General features: G+C 32.1%; 1 protein-coding gene across 1 annotated transcript; it reads right to left on the bottom strand.

The window, feature by feature from the left end:
* Positions 1–269: 269 nt before the first annotated feature.
* LOC137400521 (uncharacterized) lies at positions 270–20,627 on the bottom strand. Its single transcript, XM_068086847.1, has 17 exons — positions 20,544–20,627; positions 19,592–19,728; positions 17,843–17,997; positions 16,967–17,148; positions 15,453–15,630; positions 14,533–14,652; positions 12,373–12,550; positions 11,730–11,890; positions 9,442–9,878; positions 8,269–8,393; positions 7,779–7,916; positions 7,203–7,404; positions 6,630–6,840; positions 5,882–6,063; positions 3,662–3,776; positions 2,417–2,530; positions 270–752 (listed from the first exon to the last, which is right to left on the bottom strand). The coding sequence occupies exons 1-17, from the start codon at positions 20,625–20,627 to the stop codon at positions 565–567; spliced, it is 2,907 nt and encodes a 968-aa protein (XP_067942948.1). The 3' UTR covers positions 270–564.
* Positions 20,628–21,073: the final 446 nt, after the last annotated feature.

The following is a 21,073-nucleotide window of genomic DNA, read 5'->3' as shown; positions in this document are numbered from 1 at the left end:
GTGAATAGAAAACACAGCTTTAAGCTATGTATTTCATAGCAAGTCTTTCATAGAAATTGTTTTTAGAATTTTAGTAACATTAGAAACAACTATCAAAACAGATTTGCCATATATTTCCGATTAGTCATGGTGTCTAGTTCAATATTAAATCAAGGCATTGATCATACAATGAGTTTGTAATCTCCTGAAAATTTTACAAGTTGAATTACATTTACATGTTTTTAAACGAGTTCAAAAAGCGCCTTGAGATTGTTGCTCAGAGATAAGACTTTGAGAATTGCTTGGTTTATATTGAACCATATGTTTTGATGAAATTTAGTACAAGCTTGATATGTTCTGTAAAAAATGATTACTTGGAAAACTCAAAACCTCTTCATAAATTTGGAATAAAAAACAAAACTAGATTATATACACTTGCCTTGCTTAGCCACAAGCATCTAATAAAATCAATATATTATTGAATCAGAATTATAGCAGTTTCAAATCATCCGTTTATTAGCCATACATATGATTAGTAAGTTGTCTGGTTTAAATATGATTGAAAAAGTCTACGAGAAAAGAATATTAGTCAGAAATTTGAGTAAGTCGCAGTCCAATAGGGAATCCAAGAGACTCTCTGTCATCAGATCCATAAAAGATGCACATGAATTGAACTGTGTGTGTTGGATGAACGATCACATTAGTTCCTGACTCAACCGAAAAGGCGATGTTGAAGTAGTTTGATTCTGGCACAGGCTTCCACGTACCCAGTGCTGCAAAAAATACAATGAGTTACATACAAACATGTATTTATGCTAGTTGTATGACCCAGCATTTCCCAGGTAATAAAAAAGTCTTTGAACATAAAATTTATTTGTATTGAACATATAACAAAATTTGCCCTACTATCTTTCAAACTACATATCATAAGGAAAGTGTTTTGTGTAGTTAGAATAAGTTGAGAGTAAAAATAAAAACAGGTGTAAAGGTTTTCAAACTTTGTTAAATGATTTTAGCTTTCAAACTTTATGTCATGAGGAAGATATTTTATGCAGGTAAAAAAAAAATAAAGCAACTATAAAACTACTTAAATGTGAAATAATTAGCAAGTAATTAGCTAAATTAAGTCTCTCTTGCTACGATTACAATAAAAAATGATTCAGTAATAATACGATTACTATGAACTAAGAAAACAAAATAAAAATCTTGAATATGCTGAATTAATAATAACCATTTTTGCATAGAAGTGAGTGTGGGTATAAAAAAAGGCTACCGTTCCACCAAAAGCTATCCATCAAAACTTTGAATATGACGGATACTGGTACCTCTCGATACTAGTACAAATGTAAAATTGAAATATCGTAACGTCTTTGTCTGACCAAATGGAGAGAGACTGTAGAGGCTCTTCCGAGATGATACAATTGTCCGATTGAAAAGAATTGGCCTTGACCGCAATATAGCAATTAAACCTTACAAAAAACTGAAAATAGAAGTTTAAGAAAACACAACAAAGCAGCGCGTTTCATAGTTAATAAAATTCCTAGTTTTAAATAACACATCATTTAGCATGTGCAAACGCTATACAGTATATGATAACATTTCTGTTCAGTTTCTTATATGGCTCAGTGGTAGAGTGTGAGGAATTGAAACTTGCAGTTGCAATCTCCATGAGTTCAAATCCATCAAAATGTGATTATTTTAATTCCAAGATTTTAATAGCTACAGCTGAATATATAGAAGTACAGACGACAAACTTTGAGAAATATATATCTATATATAGATATATAGATGTCAACGGTTAAGCTAAAAAAACAAACATGTTTACAGAGTATGAATTAAAAAAATATGGCTACTCGCTAAATCATACCAATAAGAATATTAGAGAACAACAATGTATGTTTAAATAAATATTTACTCAGAAAATCCATTAAATATTGTGAGTTCTTGTTATGTATCAACAAGAAAAGCTGCTAATTACAGAATAATCATTGGGCTTGATAGCTAGAAGTAGCTAAACACGACATGCTTCGACATAGAGATTCATTAGTGGCTACTGGATCTGTGGCCTACAAACTATCTGTGTGTATCAGTGGATGTACATACAGCTAAATATGATATGTTTAATCACAGACGTAAATATTACTCAATTGGTGAAATTCACATCCACAGGAGAGTAAATATAATTTTCTAAAGTTGAGTTGTATTCTACTACTCATTGGGATGACCATCACACTTGATGAATACATACAGTATGGAGGACTTACTAGTCATTGCGTATTGATGTTTTTACAATGGACTATTATCTTTTTGCTAAAAGTAATATTTTGAGTCCAAGCATATGCGAGTCAACTCTCAATCATTTTCTTGTACTTTTAAACTTCTGTTGGAAAGTACGATAAATTTCATAAAATTATAATTATATGAGTTTTTAGCTTACTAGACACTGGGGTTGGTACACCGTCACGAGCTACAAGTATACCAGCTCTGTCTTCATCTCTGGCAGATACTAAGATAATTCTAAATTCATATGGCCGTTGAACATCATCACCACCTACAATTGTACACCATTATTTGTAATGCCATCATTATCAATAAAGTTGCTTACAGATACTATAGCTTACTTTGTAAATGCTTTAAATTGCCGTATACCGATCCTTATAATAGGAGACTAATTCAAAACTACTACTGTTCAAAACTGCATGGATGCATTAACTATATATGCATTATATACGCTTTATAAAATAGATGGAGTGAGAAAAATTGAAAAGTTACAAATTTTAAACTTTTACCATCAACTACATGCTGTGATTAATTCTGAACTTGTAAAAATGAGCATAATTGAAGAAGCAAAAATCTGCCAAAGGAGAAGTGAAAAAAAACAACCTATTTTAATATTGAGTTAAAAATAAATGACCCACAAGAAGACCTGATAAAGTACCTCCAATGTACATGTGAATAAGTGACAGTTCGAGTGGTCTTAAAATTAACATGAAGAAAATCACAATCCAGCAGTCAATACAGTATATTGAGCTGTCTACTTCGATTGAGAGTATTGACAAGATTTTCTCTGTTCACTCTGATATTTTTTCTGATATAAGTTTGTTAACTGATACCTATTAGATATCAGTTAACAAACTTATACCAGAGAAATCAGATATTTATTAGATATCAGCTATCTAATCTAATCTGATATTTATTAGATATCAGTTATCAGATATTAGATATGTATTAAATATCAGTTAACAAACTGAGATCTAATAAAAGCGTTACATAACAATTTTCACCAAATACGCATGTAATTTCAGTACCGCAGTACATAAAAGACAAGCTATTAATGTCAAAAAAAACCTTTTGTTTTTAGAAACACAAGGCTAAAGTGTACATTCTAAAGCCAAGCAAAATTAACAAATTGAAACCAGTTTTTACCATTTAAAACCACCTTGGAAGGCCGCTAAGCATACACCTGGTTAACTGTTGCAACAGAATAAGCTTATCAAATCTATTTTTACTTCACTAACATACAACTTTCAAAATGAATAAAAAGGTAAAATTTACGGTTTCATGTATCTATGACCTATTAACATAACAGAACTATAGCTTTTATAATTTTTGTATGGTAGTAAATATTCTGTAGCAAAAAATTTGCGAGCTTGAGAAAAGATACATGTAACTATAATCTTACCTCCACTAAACAAAGGAACACTGAAAATGAACCTATTAGCATACTGTTCCAAGGGAGGAATTGTAATTAGGGACGGGTCATGGAGGTGAGAGCCCCTTTCTTGACTCTTAGTAATCTACAAAAGAAATTTACAGGATAGACAACTATCTAAAAAGGGTGCAAGTTTGTAAGAGTACACATGCCCTGGTGCAACATATTTGCCAAACAGCGTCATAGCAAAGCCTTCTATTAAAACATAAAATAAATTCATATTTTACTCTAGAAGCTGTAGAATAAAATGTAAATTTAATCAAATAAGAAACTTGAAGGAAGGAATTTTTGTAGACAAGCATAAATCGCCCCTTAAGTAGTAAGTAACCACCGCAGTAAGTAACAACACAAACGTTGCTAGAAAAAAACTTACAGAATATTGAAATTACCCAAGCCTTGATTAACTATTTAGTTAAAGAATACAGTTTCTTGAAATGCATTCTAATCCCTAAGCTCTAAGATTGCTGTTTGTATCCATTTTAAAACCACAAGACAGCTTTTGGTCACCATTTCTTTACTTGGCTTTCAAATATCGACAAAGTCTTTGCACCGTAAAAGAGCGTTGACAGAAGAACTACTCAATATACTTCATCCTGATTCTTTTTTATAATAGTCTTCTAAAAAGCCAGCTTCAAGTAAACATTCCGAAAGTAAAAGAAATTTCAGATCTATGTATATGCATCAGCCACAGCAGCAAAGCATCCTTACTTAATACATGAGTCATCACACAATATATTAAAATCATTATCTATAGCCAATAAAGTAATATATATATATACATTGGCACTGCAAACCGTCTCATTTATTAACGAGGAAACACTTGCTCTAAACAACATTGAGTGGAGTAAAAAAGGATTATATTGATCTATCTAACTATTTATCTAACTACCTATCTAATTAACTATCTACCTGTCTAATTATCTATCTATCTATTTAAATATTTATCTATTTAACTATCTATCTATCTAACTATCTATCTATTTAAATATCTATATGTCTAACTATCTATTTATCTGCCTAACTATCTATCTCTATCTAAATATCTCATCTATCTAAATATCTCATCTATCTAAATATTTATCTATGTGTCTATCTAGCCTATGTCTAACTATCTATCTATCTCTCTATTTAACTATCTATCTATATATCTATCCATCCATCTATCCATCTATCCATCTATCCATCTATCCATCTATCCATCTATCCATCTATCCATCTATCCATCTATCCATCTATCCATCTATCCGTCTAACCATCTATCTATCTACTTATCTAATTATCTACTGTATCTAACTATTTATCTATTTCTATCTAAATATTTCATCTTTCTATACATCTATCTATATACATGTATATCTAGCCAGTTTAATCAAGTTGAAGGCACTTTACATTTAATTTTTGTTCTTTTATTCTTATATTATTTTATTTCTAATGAACGGTGTAGAGCTGCTATGTAAAAATGGGGAACAACGGTTAAATATGTGCTTGCAACTTTTTATCATACGGTTGATCATCTGTAACTAGAAAGGCAATAAAAGTTGAAAAAACAAATTGAATAAATTTTTATAAAGCTGACTAAAATTAATATGCATTAATAATTTGAAAGAGCCAATGCCTGCTACTCATACCTGTGTTACAAAACTCATGTCTGTGTTACAAAAACTCATACCTATGTTACAAAACTCATACCTGTGTTGCAAAACTCATACTTGTGTTACAAAACTTATACCTGTGTTACAAAACTCATACCTATGTTGTAAAACTCATACCTATGTTACAAAACTCATACCTGTATTACAAAACTCATACCTGTGTTACAAAACTCATTCCTGTATTACAAAACTCATACCTGTGCTACCAAACTCATACCTGTGTAACAAAACTCATACCTGTGTTACAAAACTCATACCTATGTTGCAAAACTCATACCTGTGTTACAAAACTCATACCTGTGTTACAAAACTCATACCTGTGTTAGAAAACTCATACCTGTGTTACAAAACTCATACCTGTGTTACAAAACTCATACCTGTGTTACAAAACTCATACCCGTGTTACAAAACTCATACCTGTGTTACAAAACTCATACCTGTGTTACAAAACTCATACCTGTGTTACAAAAACTCATACCTGTGTTGCAAAACTCATATCTGTGTTACAAAACTCATACCTGTGTTGCAAAACTCATACCTGTGTTGCAAAAACTCTATCTGTGCAAGTCAGCTTGTAGGTACTATTACTGATCACATCTCGGGTGAAGAATTCGCCTTGGCCAATTTCAAATGATTCTGTAGTGATCACGCCATCTGGTAACCTTCTGTAAAGTGTGCAGTCTGTTCCAGATGCTCTTGCTACTACTTTGAGCTGGTCTCCTATTAATAAAACATTAAAATAGAAATTAACTTCTATACCTTGAATAAAAACTGTGCAATATATATACCAATCCATCATAAAATTATGCTTCGGTGTATTTTTTTTATGAACAGCTTTGTTATTACACTACAATAATCTAGCTTGTTTACAATTTATAATCTAGCTCTCCTAGTTTGCAATACTTTTGTGTTATCTTTGTTTGTCTTAATAGACCGTGAGAGCTACCTTTAATACTAAAGAAATAGGCATTTACCAATGGTTCAATCAATTATATTCTTTCTTATCAGTTATTGGTTCAATTCACATACATTGTGTGTGTGTGAATCAAAACCATTATACTGAAGACATCTCACATCAGCACATTGCAATTATAAATAATGCATCTTAATAGTTACTAAATTTTTAAACTACCTGTCTGTGAAATAAATAGTAATTACTCAGTGGTGTGGTTAAATGCACTCTTGCAATAGATTTATGATTACACACCTAATTTTTCAAAAGTTGAAACAGCATTTTCACAAAATGCTCAATTTTTTAAGCGATACACAAATAAAAAATATTTTACCGAACACTCGGTCTGGAATAGGTTCAATATGGAAGGTTTTGCCCCATTTGTCAACAGACATTAGCTGTTCAACCATATGATCACGAGAGCCAGTGTCGATATCTCCAATAGCTGGATCTTCGACTTCGTCCACAAGACCTCGTATGTTTCCACTGTAGACATTGATAGGCCGATCTGACTGAATTCGGGTACCAGTCAAGTCACCTGCACTCTAATAAACATAAGAAAGCTTCTATGATAGTAAATGCATTTATGTGTAACTTTTAATTGGCACTGGTAACCATCAACCAAATCATGTTCTTCGTTACACATTGAAATAAAAAAATGAAAAGACAGAAATCAGAAATTATTGAATTAGTTGAACAAATGTGTTTTACAAGTCAGCAATATAATAATATTCTGGAGGAGTCAAGATAGTGAACTACAGGATGTAGTAACAGAAATTTCATTAACTGAAACATACAATTTTAGTAGTGTTGTTTTGTGTAATATAAAAATTTTAAATATATTTTCTTTAGTATAAGTTAAAAAGGCAGTTACAAAAGATGATAGTCTGATACTAAATTGACTCACTTGAATCTGTAAAACATGGCCAGGACTAAGTCGGAAACTAGTGCCAGCGAGATCGGGTTCAGCTAGACCGGTATAAGTAATGTCTATATTCGTGCTTGTTGACTGAGTGTTTATAACCGCAAACTGGGTGCCATAGACTGGAGGGCCATGGGCAACAACATAGTGATCTCTGCCACCGTATTGATCTGGGTAAGCAGTCCACCTGTAGTCACATGTTGAAAAACATGAAAAAACTGCTAAATGACATAAACCTTCATCAAAGAAACTAAATTGCTACTAAAACATGGTATATTAAGACTTACAACAAATCATTATGTATGAAAACGTAAATATTATATTAAATGCTTAGCTTGTTATAATGATGAGGTTTGAAATGCTGAAAGATGACAATAGTGTTAACTAAATAAAAACATTGAAAGCTTTTGGTAATAGTCAACATAATTTTTCTAAGCTGCAGATATAAAGACTAATTATATATTGTATTTAAACGATTTCCATACATACATAAAATAGATTGTTGAACAATACACCCGTAAATAAGAGAAAGAATGATTGCATGTGAAGAGGTCTTCTTACCCATCAGCAGAAAATTGATCCCTGTTTACAGCATACACCAACAGGTCTAAACCACTGGCTGCGTCCACCCTAATAGATTTAGCAGGAAATATTCCAGAACCCACTGTCTCCATGCACTCTGCGTCTGGTATGGTGAACCTTGAATTAACAAAATACTTACAAAGTCAATTGATTTTTGGCTAAAATAATAGCAGAAACTAGAATCTCAAAATTATTAAAATTAAGTTGCATCTAAAAGTAATATTTACCTATAAGCTTTATAATAGCGGATAGCAGTAGATAACATTCACTCCACACTAGTGACTGTTTAAAATAAAAAATGTTTCTCTATATATAAAGAAAAGAATTTATACATAAAAATAGTTATTTCAAATTATGAGTTCATTTCAGTTTAGTCATTGGGAGAAATTATCTTTAAATTTGAAATAGCATAGTTAGTGAATAAAAATAAATATAAAGAAATTGATGAAAAAATAGTGGCAAGACTAACCGTGAAACGGTGAATCCAGGAACACTTCCGGATAAACTGAAATAACAAGGATCAGATGGATTGAGAGTTGGAGTATAAATAGTTACATCTCTGGTGAGTGAGCCTGCAGCCGTTACATATATTTCCTAGAACATAACAAAAAATAGAAAGTAATATATGTGACAAAAAGCAAAAACACAGTTCAATGCAATGAGCATTTGTTTTTGGTAGCAATACATGATAAACCAATTTGGTTAAGAATTGCTTTCTATTTATGAATGAGAGTACAGCTAACCTAATTTTTATATCAAGACGATTCTTTAAACAAAATAATTTTAGGCATGAGTAATCTTGAACTTAGTCATTTTGGTTACACAACGCACAAATTGTTTATTTCAGCAAAATTCAGTATTGAGATAAAGAGGTTTAAAAGTTGCATAGATATTCTTGTGGCTCTAATTACCTAAGCCAAACCAAACTTTTTGATTTGTTCGGCTTCATCCTGATGAGTTCATCGCTAAATTTAAAATAATTTCTTTTTCTTCATACCCTAAAACCTATGCATCCATCATTTCTTTTGACGCCATCGAGTCGTTTGCACATGCGCTCGTTCACGAAAAAGCTGCCATATTTGTAGAAAACGATCGTCTTTCTTTTATTTACTAGTACTTTTAGGTGTTGTTTTGATACTATAATAAAAAAAGCAAACAAAAGCATCGTTTTCAAAAATTCATTGCAAAAGCTTCATGTTTTTAACGATAAAATTGTCTATAGAGATGGCCAACAACGGATAAAATGATGTCACAAAAAAACGAAGGATACAAAGTATCTCTGATTTCTATAGTTGAGCCAGGTAAAGCATTTCTGCTCTGAGCTGGCAAGTAGGTTGTTTATCCTGCAAGACTTTAGGTGTAAATGAATTTTTTGATTCCACAGCTGTTTACTGCAATTTCTAATGCATGTTCACCTTTTAGTCTCAACGCTAAAACTTAAAAGTTAAATTCAAAATACGTACTTTCCAAAACTCAAATTTTATAGGGAACAGAATTCTGAGCTGAAACTTATTTTTCAACCTGAGTTCAGTTTTGCTGGATGCTAAATTTTTTGATGATTTTTTGCACAAACAAACTATTCAAACCATTCACCATTTTTAAAAGCTGGTGCTCAAAAATTTGAACAAGGTCTAATACAAACCAGCTCTCTTTTGTCTGTGTTATCTGGTCGGTTTTGCATGAACATGAGAGTGAAAGGAACACCAGTAATATCTGGGATATCTTCACAAATCCTTTCTGTATCTGGATCAGGCCCATCTTCACACTCATCATCAAAGTTTTCACAAGGATTACAGACGCATGAGTTGATGATGGGTATGTCACAGTTTGGACCTTTCATGCATCTGCTGCATAGAATAGGTTTAGCAATGTTGTTAGTTTTTGTCATGTCGTAGCCCAGAGGGAATGCAGCGTTGGGCAAGCGAGACACGGAAGAGCCTGAACTTGATGAAACTGCGTAATATATTGCGCCGAAATTCCACTCAGACACAGATGGGTTGCTCAAATAGTAGACGCCAGCGTAGGGTAGTTCTATTACTGCACCCCAGAATGCATCAGTTAGAGGAACCCAGTTAACTCCTGCAACACAGAAATATGTGCAAAACTTTTTTATGAACTGATTAAAACATTGTTAGCAGAGTTCCATGATTTTAGCAGCTTCGATTTGATATACAATGCATTACCGCCTAACAGAACAGTTACTACATACATGTAGTTAAAACAATACAATAAGCACTAAAACTGAGAAACTGATAAATGAAACTATAATGAGTATCACATAAACAACATTTTAGATGAAACAGTGTGTTTCTCTAACAAAATATAAGCCAGGTAACTTGTGAGGAGACAGCTCTGCTTAGCTTATATCTTGAATTTTCTCTTACCTTTTACAATTTTGGTATGGCAACACATTGATCACGATATTATTGTGCCATTTAAGCTTTAATTATAAAATACATGCAATAACAGTGTTACACGTATAGGTTTTAACGAATTAAGAAAGTACAGTAGCAAAAGCAAATTGTACAGTTGTACAATTGTACAATTGTACAGTCATACAGTTATACAATTGCACAGTCCGGTCATACAGTTGTGCAGTCATACAGTTGTGCAGTAGTACAGTCGTACAATCATACACTCATACAGTTATACAATTGCACAGTCTGGTCATACAGTTGCGCAGTCATACAGTTGTACAGTAGTACTGTTGTACAGTCATACAGCTGTACAGCTATGCAGTTATGCATACAAATAAGTTAATAAGTTTTTTTAATATATAGCAGCATCCTCTAACTAGGAACAATGTAAACAACTAATAAAACTGCTTAAAGAGCTCTAGCAAGTTTAGAATAATCAATATTTTATGATCAATATTTAATATTGAGTATTTAATAATTAATATTTAATCCGAGTCTGCCAAAAAACTGCAACAAGCCCTTGTTAGCTGAGTAAAAAATAACACTAGCTAAATTTATAATCAGCTAGTGATGTAATTTTTACTATAACTTCTACTGAATAAAAAAAAACTTCACTTAACCATTTTAAATTTTTAATAACTGCAGCAGCTCAATTTGAGAGGGATCTAGAATAATATGTTACTTTAAAATAAACCTACAAGAAAAAGATAAGACTAGAACTCTATATTCTATAACTCTATATTCTATAACTCTATATTCTATAACTCTATACTCTATAACTCTATATTCTATAACTCTATACTCTATAACTCTATATTCTATAACTCTATACTCTATAACTCTATATTCTATAACTCTATACTCTATAACTCTATACTCTATAACTCCATATTCTATAACTCTATACTCTATAACTCTATATTCTATAACTCTATACTCTATAACTTTATATTCTATAACTCTATACTCTATAACATGTATTAAATTCATGTTTATAAAGGAAGACTAGCCAAATGCCCTGCTTTGCACGGATATTAGAAAGCAGCTTATAAACAGTGGCAGTTAATGTAGTTGCCTGCCACTTGCCATTTGCCTAGCACATTGCCAATGACTAATTTGAGTAAGCTAGTATCACTATTGCTAAACTTAGTAACACGAGCCATGAGAGCAAGCTTTAGTGATGTTGCGCCATAACGCAGAGTGCTATGCGGATTTTAACCTAGATAATGACTCATATCATCCGATGAATCCGTAGTATCTCGCGTGGCTCAATGGCTTAATTTATCGCCAGGTGAACAAGAGGTTTGGAAATCAAATCTTCTGCGATACGGGTTTTTCATTTCTAAATACTAATCAGCTATAGCTGGAGAAACTTTGAGGTTTATATATATAGATGAATAAATATATTCTAAACAAACTTTATGATTCTTTTGATTACAAAGGATTGTAGATAATGGTAACTTCATAGACTCTATCAGAGAACAACAATAACATTAATGATAACAATACATACCGAGATCCTCAGTACTGAAGGTACTATTTGCTCCTGTTGCAAAGTTGTAGGAATAAATAAGAATATCGTTGAAGTAATCAGGTGCATCGGCAATTGTATTTCTAGGAGCCACCAACGTCAAGTAATGACGCACGTAGTCGCTGCCGACATCACTGCGCTCCCTAAAATTATAAAATTGAAAAACAAAACTAGATTACAAAGAAAAGTGGTATAGAACACTGTACCATAGACCAAGTAAAAACCTAAGCTCATAGTTTATTTGATGGCATAGTATTTAATCTTATTAAAAAATCAACAGTCATGGAAATTTATTCAAAGATGTTCTTCGTGGTCAACGAGATGAGCAAAATTAAACTTTTGTGCAACAAAACATGCAAATTTCAAATATTGCCTCGTTCAATTTAATTATAGTCTTTATTAATAATTTTAGCAATTGCTATTAGATATTAAAAGTGAACTGATTCTTCTTAAAGTTGACCTGGATTAGAGCAAAATCAGACTTTTGAACAGCAAAACTAGCAAATTTCAAATCATGCCTCGTTCAATTTAATTATGGTCTTTAATAGTAATTTTAGCAGTTCTTATGGAGCATTAAGAGTGGACTGAGTAGAAATTAAAGAAACAAGCAAGAGATCAAACTTACCCGTGAGTTTGGAAGCTGTAGCTGCCGGCATAAAGATCTACCTGAGGGATAATGGTATAAGCAGAGTAGTAGTTCTCACCATTAGAAGCCTCAGCTCTAATACTATGAGTCACCTGCACGGGCTGGTCCGTGATCAGCACAAATGACTCTCCAGAACCCAATGAGCCCAGGTAGTATTCTATAACAAATAATCAACATCAATTAAGATATAAACTGCTAAAACTAGTCATAATTTTTGACTAAGACTAATGCTCATTTTTGACGACAAAATGAGCTTTTCGACTTATTGCAAACCTGCATCATACTTTATCATATCTTGTTCTTATGAACGATCTTTCTACATAATTTCAAACTTTTACTCTGCTGATGTTAAATGTTAAATGTTTGTTTTATACCGATAATACATGTAGGTTTAAAAATCTTTCCTGGTTTTTCATCCTCATTTTTTATTCTTTCACATGACCATTACAGGTTTTTAACTCATTTCAGCTTATGTGTTATGAGAAAATAGCACTCAACCAACAATTATTTCGAAAATATTATTGCTACCTCCTTTAACAGTGTTCCACCCAAGACACATTCTTTTTGAAGGGAAAGTTTTGAACCCCACATGTCAGATCATTTATTTTATTTGGTTGACTAACTGTTGCCCTTTTTATTTTATAGTTCTTATTTGGCATAACCTAAAAAAATTTATTTGAAATGAAATTATTGCCAATAAATTAATTGTTTGCCCAAATACTGTCAACAATCAACACAAGTGAACTACAGAAAATAGTATTATAGGAAATGGCTGTGGTTTAGAGACGAGCGCTCAAACCTTCAGGTCTTTAGTAAAAGACTTGAGTTTAAGTGGACAGTACCACACTTGGGTTAGCTAGAAAAAAAAAACAATTTTCAAATTTTATATGTATATATAAAGTTTGAAAAAATAAAATAAAATTTGAAAAAAAATATAGGTATATATATATATACATGTATATAGGCCAATGTAATTTGTTTACTATTGCAAAGTTGAATTATCCATTGAAGATAAAATATTACTAATGACTGCCTTTATTAAAATAATAGTCTGATGAGATGCCTACAAGTAACTCCCTCACATATCACAATGTTAGCTATGCTTGTGTCACTTGAGTATCATAGACTGGAAGATTAGCTTCAAATCCCCTTTACTAGAGCTAGCTATGTATGTCCCGTAAGATAAGGGGAGAGGGAGCTTTGCATAAATGTATTCTGATATTAAAGTGAACCATTGCTACCCATATAACTTAAATTGATTTTGGCATTCCTACAAAAAATACTAGACCTATTTGCCGGCATAAAAAATTTAAGAAAAAAACTTAATTTTATTTTTAAATTATGTGAAGCCTAGCCTTTACTTGTATACTGGCAAAGGAAACCCCTCTCCATTTTGATATTTTTGCTCTTACTTCAAATCTCTAGCTGAAATGAAACCATATTAATTAGCTGTCAAACATTCAAAGTAATTTCATAAACCGAAAAGATTTTGCTAAATGCTTATTTTTTGCTTATATGTTACACATGGTTTACGCTAAGCACTATATTTGTATTAATATATTCTGTTAATCTTTCTTGTTCATATTTATCAACCAGAACATTACGTATATCCGTTGTTAAAATTTACTCGCTTTTCAGAAACATGAAGATATGAAGAGCTCGAATGCTGAACTACAATGTTATGGTATGTTGCTACAGGCTCTTGTGGCATGTCGCTACAGGCTCTTGTGGCATGTTGCTACAGTCTCTTGTGGCATGTTGCTACAAGCTCTTGTGGCATGTTGCTACAGTCTCTTGTGGCATGTTGCTACAAGCTCTTATGGCATGTTGCTACAGGCTCTTGTGGCATGTCGCTACAGGCTCTTGTGGCATGTCGCTACAGGCTCTTGTGGCATGTCGCTACAGTCTCTTGTGGCATGTTGCTACAAGCTCTTGTGGCATGTTGCTACAGGCTCTTGTGGCATGTCGCTACAGGCTCTTGTAGCATGTCGCTACAGTCTCTTGTGGCATGTTGCTACAAGCTCTTGTGGCATGTTGCTACAGGCTCTTGTGGCATGAGCTTTAATCATGTTATGCCTTATTTGTTGCAGCTGACTTCCACAAATAGCCAGACGTATATTAAGCAAATATTGAAGTTACCTTGAGTTTCTTCTACTCTGCCAGTTGTCGTCACCGTCTCCTGTTCTCCAGTAGGCAATACCCTATACAACGAGTAGCTCGTTTCCAAAGCTGTCTGAATATGCACGACATCAGCTGTATCTGCAAGTGAAGTATGCATTAGGTTAAAAAAAGGGAGCCAGAACTTCCAACAGAATCTTCATTCACTACAACTTTAAAAAAGCCTCTATATGTTTACAGTCAAAAAATATTTATTAATAAATCCAACTTTGTCATTTTGTCTGTCTGTTAGTCTGCATAAACACTGTATTTTGACATTTTCAGCCAACCTTGTCCAAACTTTACATGCATATGCTCTGCGAATTTTGCGAAATTTTCAAAAAATATTTGGTCCTAAAACTCCATCAGGTTCCTGAGAACCAGCATCTTAAACACCCACCTACAGGCTATCTAATTGAACATGAAATAAATTCTGGGCATTGCTGAGCTTACCGCTAGCTAATACTAAAGCAAGGTTAGTATCGTTTAAAAAACCCTCACAGCAACTATGTTTTGATGTAAAAGTAAATGAACAAAAAATGATTGAGCGTTGAATGAACATATATACACAAAGTCAACTAAAAAGCATAAATAACGCAACAAAGAAAGAGAAGATGAAGGAAAGACAGAAATGGAGTAAAAATAATAGTCATTCGGACACTATTGAGGTTAAGTCAAGAAAACTGTTAACACTGTTAAACTTTTAGCTGTCGGAAAACTTTCTACTTCAGATAAGGTAGAAAGCTGCTGAAATGTCTTAGGTTATATTTTGCTGCTCGAACTTGTAAATGGTAGCTTTATCAATATAAAAACATCTGTTACAGTGAATACAGGTTCAAATTCTAAATGCATCTGACAAAGTAGGAAAGCTTAACAAAATATCACCTTAAGCTCTCTCCTACCTGTTAGATCATTAGAGACACCAACAACGATGTAGGTATAGCTGCTGGAAGGAGCTCCCCAAGTGTTCACAGTTTGCAATTGCTCTATGGTTTTCTGAGATGCATCATCCATATTTCCTGACCAGACATGAATGTCTTGGTTTGATATGATAACAGAACCATCGAGGTCAGCGTACATCTGCAAAAGAGCTTTGAGGATTACATATAGTTTGATTACTTTGTTGATAGAAGTAAAAACCAAAACAGTTCAAAAAAGTGAATATATGCTACTAAAACTAATTTTTAGGAGAGGACAGTTATTGTTGCGGCAACAATTTAATTTTTAATTTTGATTGTTTTAATTTTGATAACTGAAATCTACATTTTTGATAATTTGAAAAGCAAATTGCAGAACACTGTTTGCATAAAACTTACAACAAAACATAGTAAGGCATATTAGTTCATTTTAGGTTTATGCAGCTAGTTACCATTAAAAAAGGTCAACTGCAAACTTAAATATGTTTGTCTAACAACCAAGCAATATTGTTAAAAGGCAAATTTGAGTTTTTAGTGCTATTTAAATAGCTTAAGATTAGACAGCCAATTGATGACAGCTGATAAAGAATAGCAGTCAACTTTTGGGCTTAAATTCTTTCGCTTTTACATTATTTGTAGAAAGTAAAAACTGATGCAAAATTTAAACTACTGTAAGAGTTCACCGACTTCATTTTAACTGTTACACAAACTTAGTATAAATATTACTTATAAAGTACTGCATAGTAACTGCTCAACATCAAAGTAATTTTTATATTACTATATGATACTGTAGAATGCCAAGAACTAACATGCAACGCAAAAACAAACAATTAGTAATCATGTTTTTATACTAAACGAGGATGAATCTCAGTTTGTAACTCTAAATTATATTAGATCTCAGCTTAAAAAATGTTTGAGTAACTTTTGGGCTGATCAGTAAATCAATTTGCTGATCAGCAGATTGTAATTTGCTTCAATTTAGTGTTGAAGTAAATTATATACTGTCAAATTAAAAAAAACATTGGTGCATGGGTTTAAATGAAGCATTATACGTTTGAAACAAAAATTTAATTTTAAAAGTTTTTATTTAAAAATGACATTAGAACATGTTAGTCAAAAGATCTGTACTTCATAAGTCTGCTAGGAGATTTTTCAAATTACTCATCCTGTTACTCTCCTTCTCTCTATTGCTTAGAATTTTATGCATAGAATTTATGCATTCACTTACACTTTTGCATTTATTGCAATTCAAATTTTCTACCAGATGTACTAACTTGTAACATTCTACCAAACTTGCCAGAATGCTTGTACTATACTTATTGTTATATCCTTTTCAAAAAAATCTTTGCTAACAAATGCCCAAAACTGAGCATCTCAGAAAATTAAAAACTATTTCTTGCCGTTTGTTTATACTTTCTTTTACAAAATGTCAAATTTTCTAAGTATAAACTTTATTTGTTCAAATGTGAAAACATCATCAATTAGATTAAAAAACTTACGTATCGAACTGATTCTAGTTCATTCAACTGAAATGTCACAATTGTTGGAGGCGGGATTCTTCCTCCCAATGCCTCTTCATCTGGTCTCTGAATAGTCAGCTCGGTGTTGTCAGCGAGAGCAACTACTGTTATATACTGCTCATCTCCTGACTGAGTATATGAGTGAGTCACAAAATATTGGCCTAAAATACCGGAAGCCACAATACTTAATACCAGACAAAAGTAAAAACACACCTAGCATAATAATTTCTTACTTGGAATGTAACATCTCAAACTTTTCAGGTAAGACAAAAGTGTTATTTCTGTTATGCTAATCACAAAAGTGAAATTTTGGTAAATTTGATAGAATTGTAACTTTGATGTGAAAACTTAGTAGCGTGTTTAATAATTTATTTAAAAAAATTTACCAATCAACATTTTGTTTTGCTTGCAATCCCATTTTAGTGTTGAAGTAAACTATATACCGACAGATTAAGAAACATTGGTGCATGGGTTAAATAAGGTAATATAAATTTAAAACAAAAAATCCATTTTGAAAGTTTCTATTTAAAATGACATTAAAACAGTTTAGCCAAGAGACTAGACTATGACTTTATAATACAAACTCAAGAATAATGATTATAAATTTAAAACTAATTTTATTGAAATAGAATTGTCTTTCTTAGAAACATATTTTAGCACATTCTACATTTACGATGTTTTTACACCTTGGATTAGATTTATGCAAAAGTTTTTACAAAGGCTTTTAATCTCACACTTGATGCCAATATCTAAACAGCATGGACAAATATAGTCAATGTATCAACTGCCAAGACAAGGTCAAAGTAAAGTCATGATGAGGAGGTGATTATTCAGATATGAATTCTGAAGTGTTACCAGCATTAGAATCTGGGATAGCCAAATAACCGTCTCCATCCATATTTGATACTGTGACAATTATCTCGAGTCCATTCAAGTCTACAACTCGAAGGACTTTGCCATTTTCCACTTCCCCGCTTTCTGTGTTAAGGCATTCTGCTGGAACATCGTAGCTGCAATACCAAATTCTGTTATAAAAGTTGCTGTAGAGAGCAGACAATAGTAACATAAAAAGTAATTTGGCACACACTAAAATTAGAAACTGAAACTAGTGTTCTTTAGCTCGAATCAGTAACTATTAGAATTTTTTAAAAAGTCCTTAGCTAAAACAAACGTATCTTAAGGTGGCTTGTTTATTTATTCTGTAGTAAATAAGGAAATGTTGTTTTGAGGATTTATATTTTAAAAGGCTTTTTTGGACTTTCAAAATCGGGTACAATGTTTTATCCATAATGCCGACTATTTGATGACTTTTACTACTAGAGTTGTCTGATCAATTTTTTTATAGTCATTACACTAATGAGTTAAAAGTTTTGTTTAGAGGAAAAGAATCTATTTTAGTGTTTTGATCTAGCATTAGTTTATGCTTTTTTAATTTAGCAAAATATATCTTTAACATGGTATAGTTGCTATTGTATTACGTTTACCATCGTTTGAAAAACTTTGCAAATCGCTAGCATCTTTTGAGTGTCTGTGTACTAGTTTGACAGGCTGACTAGAAACTACTGAATATAATTGATCTGTTTGCTTTGCAAAACTCATTATTCGAGCACCTTATTTTGCTATTTTTAACCCTTTTTACGGGTGTGAGTAATTGTTTAAAGGCACTCCTAAATCACTAAATGAGAATCAAAATGATATTTTAGATAATTGGTGCAGGGCAACCATGTTGCTTTCTGCTAAGCCAAATTGTCATGGTAACTGACGACTGAGTGAGCTGAGTGATGGGATTAGTTATTAACTAGCTCTTGCAATCTGATAATATTAAATACACCTCGCTAAAATTATTAAAACACTGCTGAAAGTTTAAATAAATTATTATATTAAAATGAGTTAGAATTCATTATTAATATTAAAAAAATATATAAAACAAATAATATGAATAATTAATCATTGCATGAATAACACTAAAAATCACACTATCAAAGGCAGTGATTCATTTTATGAATTTTATTAACTGAAATAATGGCTCACCCAAAATGACCATAACGAAAACTCGTATTGCATTTTAGCCTAGGGTTTTACTTATTAATGATGCGCTTACAGCAGGATGATTTGTCGGAGTTGTATTCTCTTGAAAAAGTTGATATTAAAAGGTCTTCTACACTGTTTAAGATTTGAAATGTGTTTTTGTGAAGACTACACCAGAACAATTCATACTCTGATTATGCAAAGTGGGTCACCTTTATAGCCAATAAAATATGATCTTGATTTCTATTCCATCTTTGACGCTATTAACATTGCGAGATATGATTGGCTAATGACTTCGTCAATAACGGCCGTCAAAATAATAATAATATATAATAATTATTTATTATATAGATTATAATAATTATTATATATTATATGATAATGTTATTATCATATTATATATTATATAATAAGTATTATATAAATATATAATAATAAAGTAACATAATAACTTGGTAAATGCCAGACCTGTTGTCTAAAGTTTCATTGGCTCCAGTAACCACTGAGATTTTTCACCAGAAGGAGGCTATGAAGATGGTCTAGGGTGTGTAAGAGAAGATTTGGGATGCAACTTACTATGCTGGCTCGTTGAGGGTGATAGTTACGGTTACATCTACATAGCATGGATCTCCTGGCTGTATCGTCGGGGTGTATATGCGTACCAATCTTGTGCCACCATCAGGATCAGAACCCGCACCATGCACATAGACTCTCTGAATGAAAAATTATAGCAAATAAAGATTTACAAGAAATGTTCAACTATCTTAAATAGTGAGCTTAGAAAATCCTGGAACGTTTGAAATTTTGAGATTGTGTTTGTATGTTGCTTTATTAAACACTAGCTGTGCTACCCAAACTTGCCCGCGTAATAAAAAAGTCTCTGGTCAGAAAATTGATTTGTATTTAATATATAACAACATTTGCCATTCTAACTTTTAAACTACATATCACGAAAAAAGTGTTTTGTGTAATTGAAATAAATTGAGAGAGAAAATAAAAGCAACTGTAAAGGTTCTCAAACTTTGTCAAATAACTTTTAAACTTCATACCAGTAGGAAAATGTTTCATGCATGTCAAATAAATTAAAAAAATAAAATGGCTATAAAAATGTTTAGATGTAAATGTGAAATAATTAGCAAGTAATGGCTAAATTAAATCTGTTTAGCTACGATTACAACAAAATATGATTCGGTAATAATGCAATTAATACAAACTGAGAAAACCAAATAAATTTCCTGAATATGTTGAATTAATAATACAAAATTCTTGCATAGATGTGTGTGGGTATAAAAAAGGTTTCTGTTCCAACAGAAGCAGAAGCTATCCATCAAAACATTGAATACAACAATACTGATACCTCTCGATAACGGTACAAAAGTACAAAATGAGATATCGTACTGTTTTTGTCTGACCGAACAGAAAGAAAATGTCGAGGTCTTTTCTATGGAGACAATATAATTGTCCGCACAAGAAGAATTGGCCTTGACCCCAGATATAGTAATTGAACCTTACGAAAAAAATATCTTACTAAGGGGGCATTGTAACGCGTGGCCGCATTGGTAAAATAATCAGCTTGCGCTATAGCTATCGCTATAGTCGGAATGACAGACATATACACCTACATACTTTGAGAAATATATAGATATAAAAAAAATATATATATAAATATATATAAATAGATTAATAAATGTGTATATAGTTGCATAGCAGATAGAAAACTAGCACACTAAAGTTGTATAAAATAACGTAGCGTGTATGACAAAAAGATAGGAACAAAATTCGATAAAAAACAAATACGAAAAAAACAAACAAAAAAAACAAATAGTAATCTTCAATAAAGGTACACAGTAATGTGAAAAGTGACTTTAAAATGTTTGTTTTCACCTAACTCTACAAACATTATGGTGTTTGACAAATATAAACAGTACTTCTAAATATAACAAACAATTGTTTTTTTTAAATAGAAAACAGATGTAGCCAGCTCACTAACAACCAGTGCCACCTTGCTGCAGAGGTATTGAAAAATTACCAGCTTCACAAAATTATCTCCATGTTTGC

Source organism: Watersipora subatra, chromosome 7 (genome assembly GCF_963576615.1).
Source record: "Watersipora subatra chromosome 7, tzWatSuba1.1, whole genome shotgun sequence".
NCBI classification, from domain to species: Eukaryota; Metazoa; Bryozoa; class Gymnolaemata; order Cheilostomatida; family Watersiporidae; genus Watersipora; species Watersipora subatra.
This window is presented reverse-complemented; position numbering and strand designations above follow the sequence as displayed.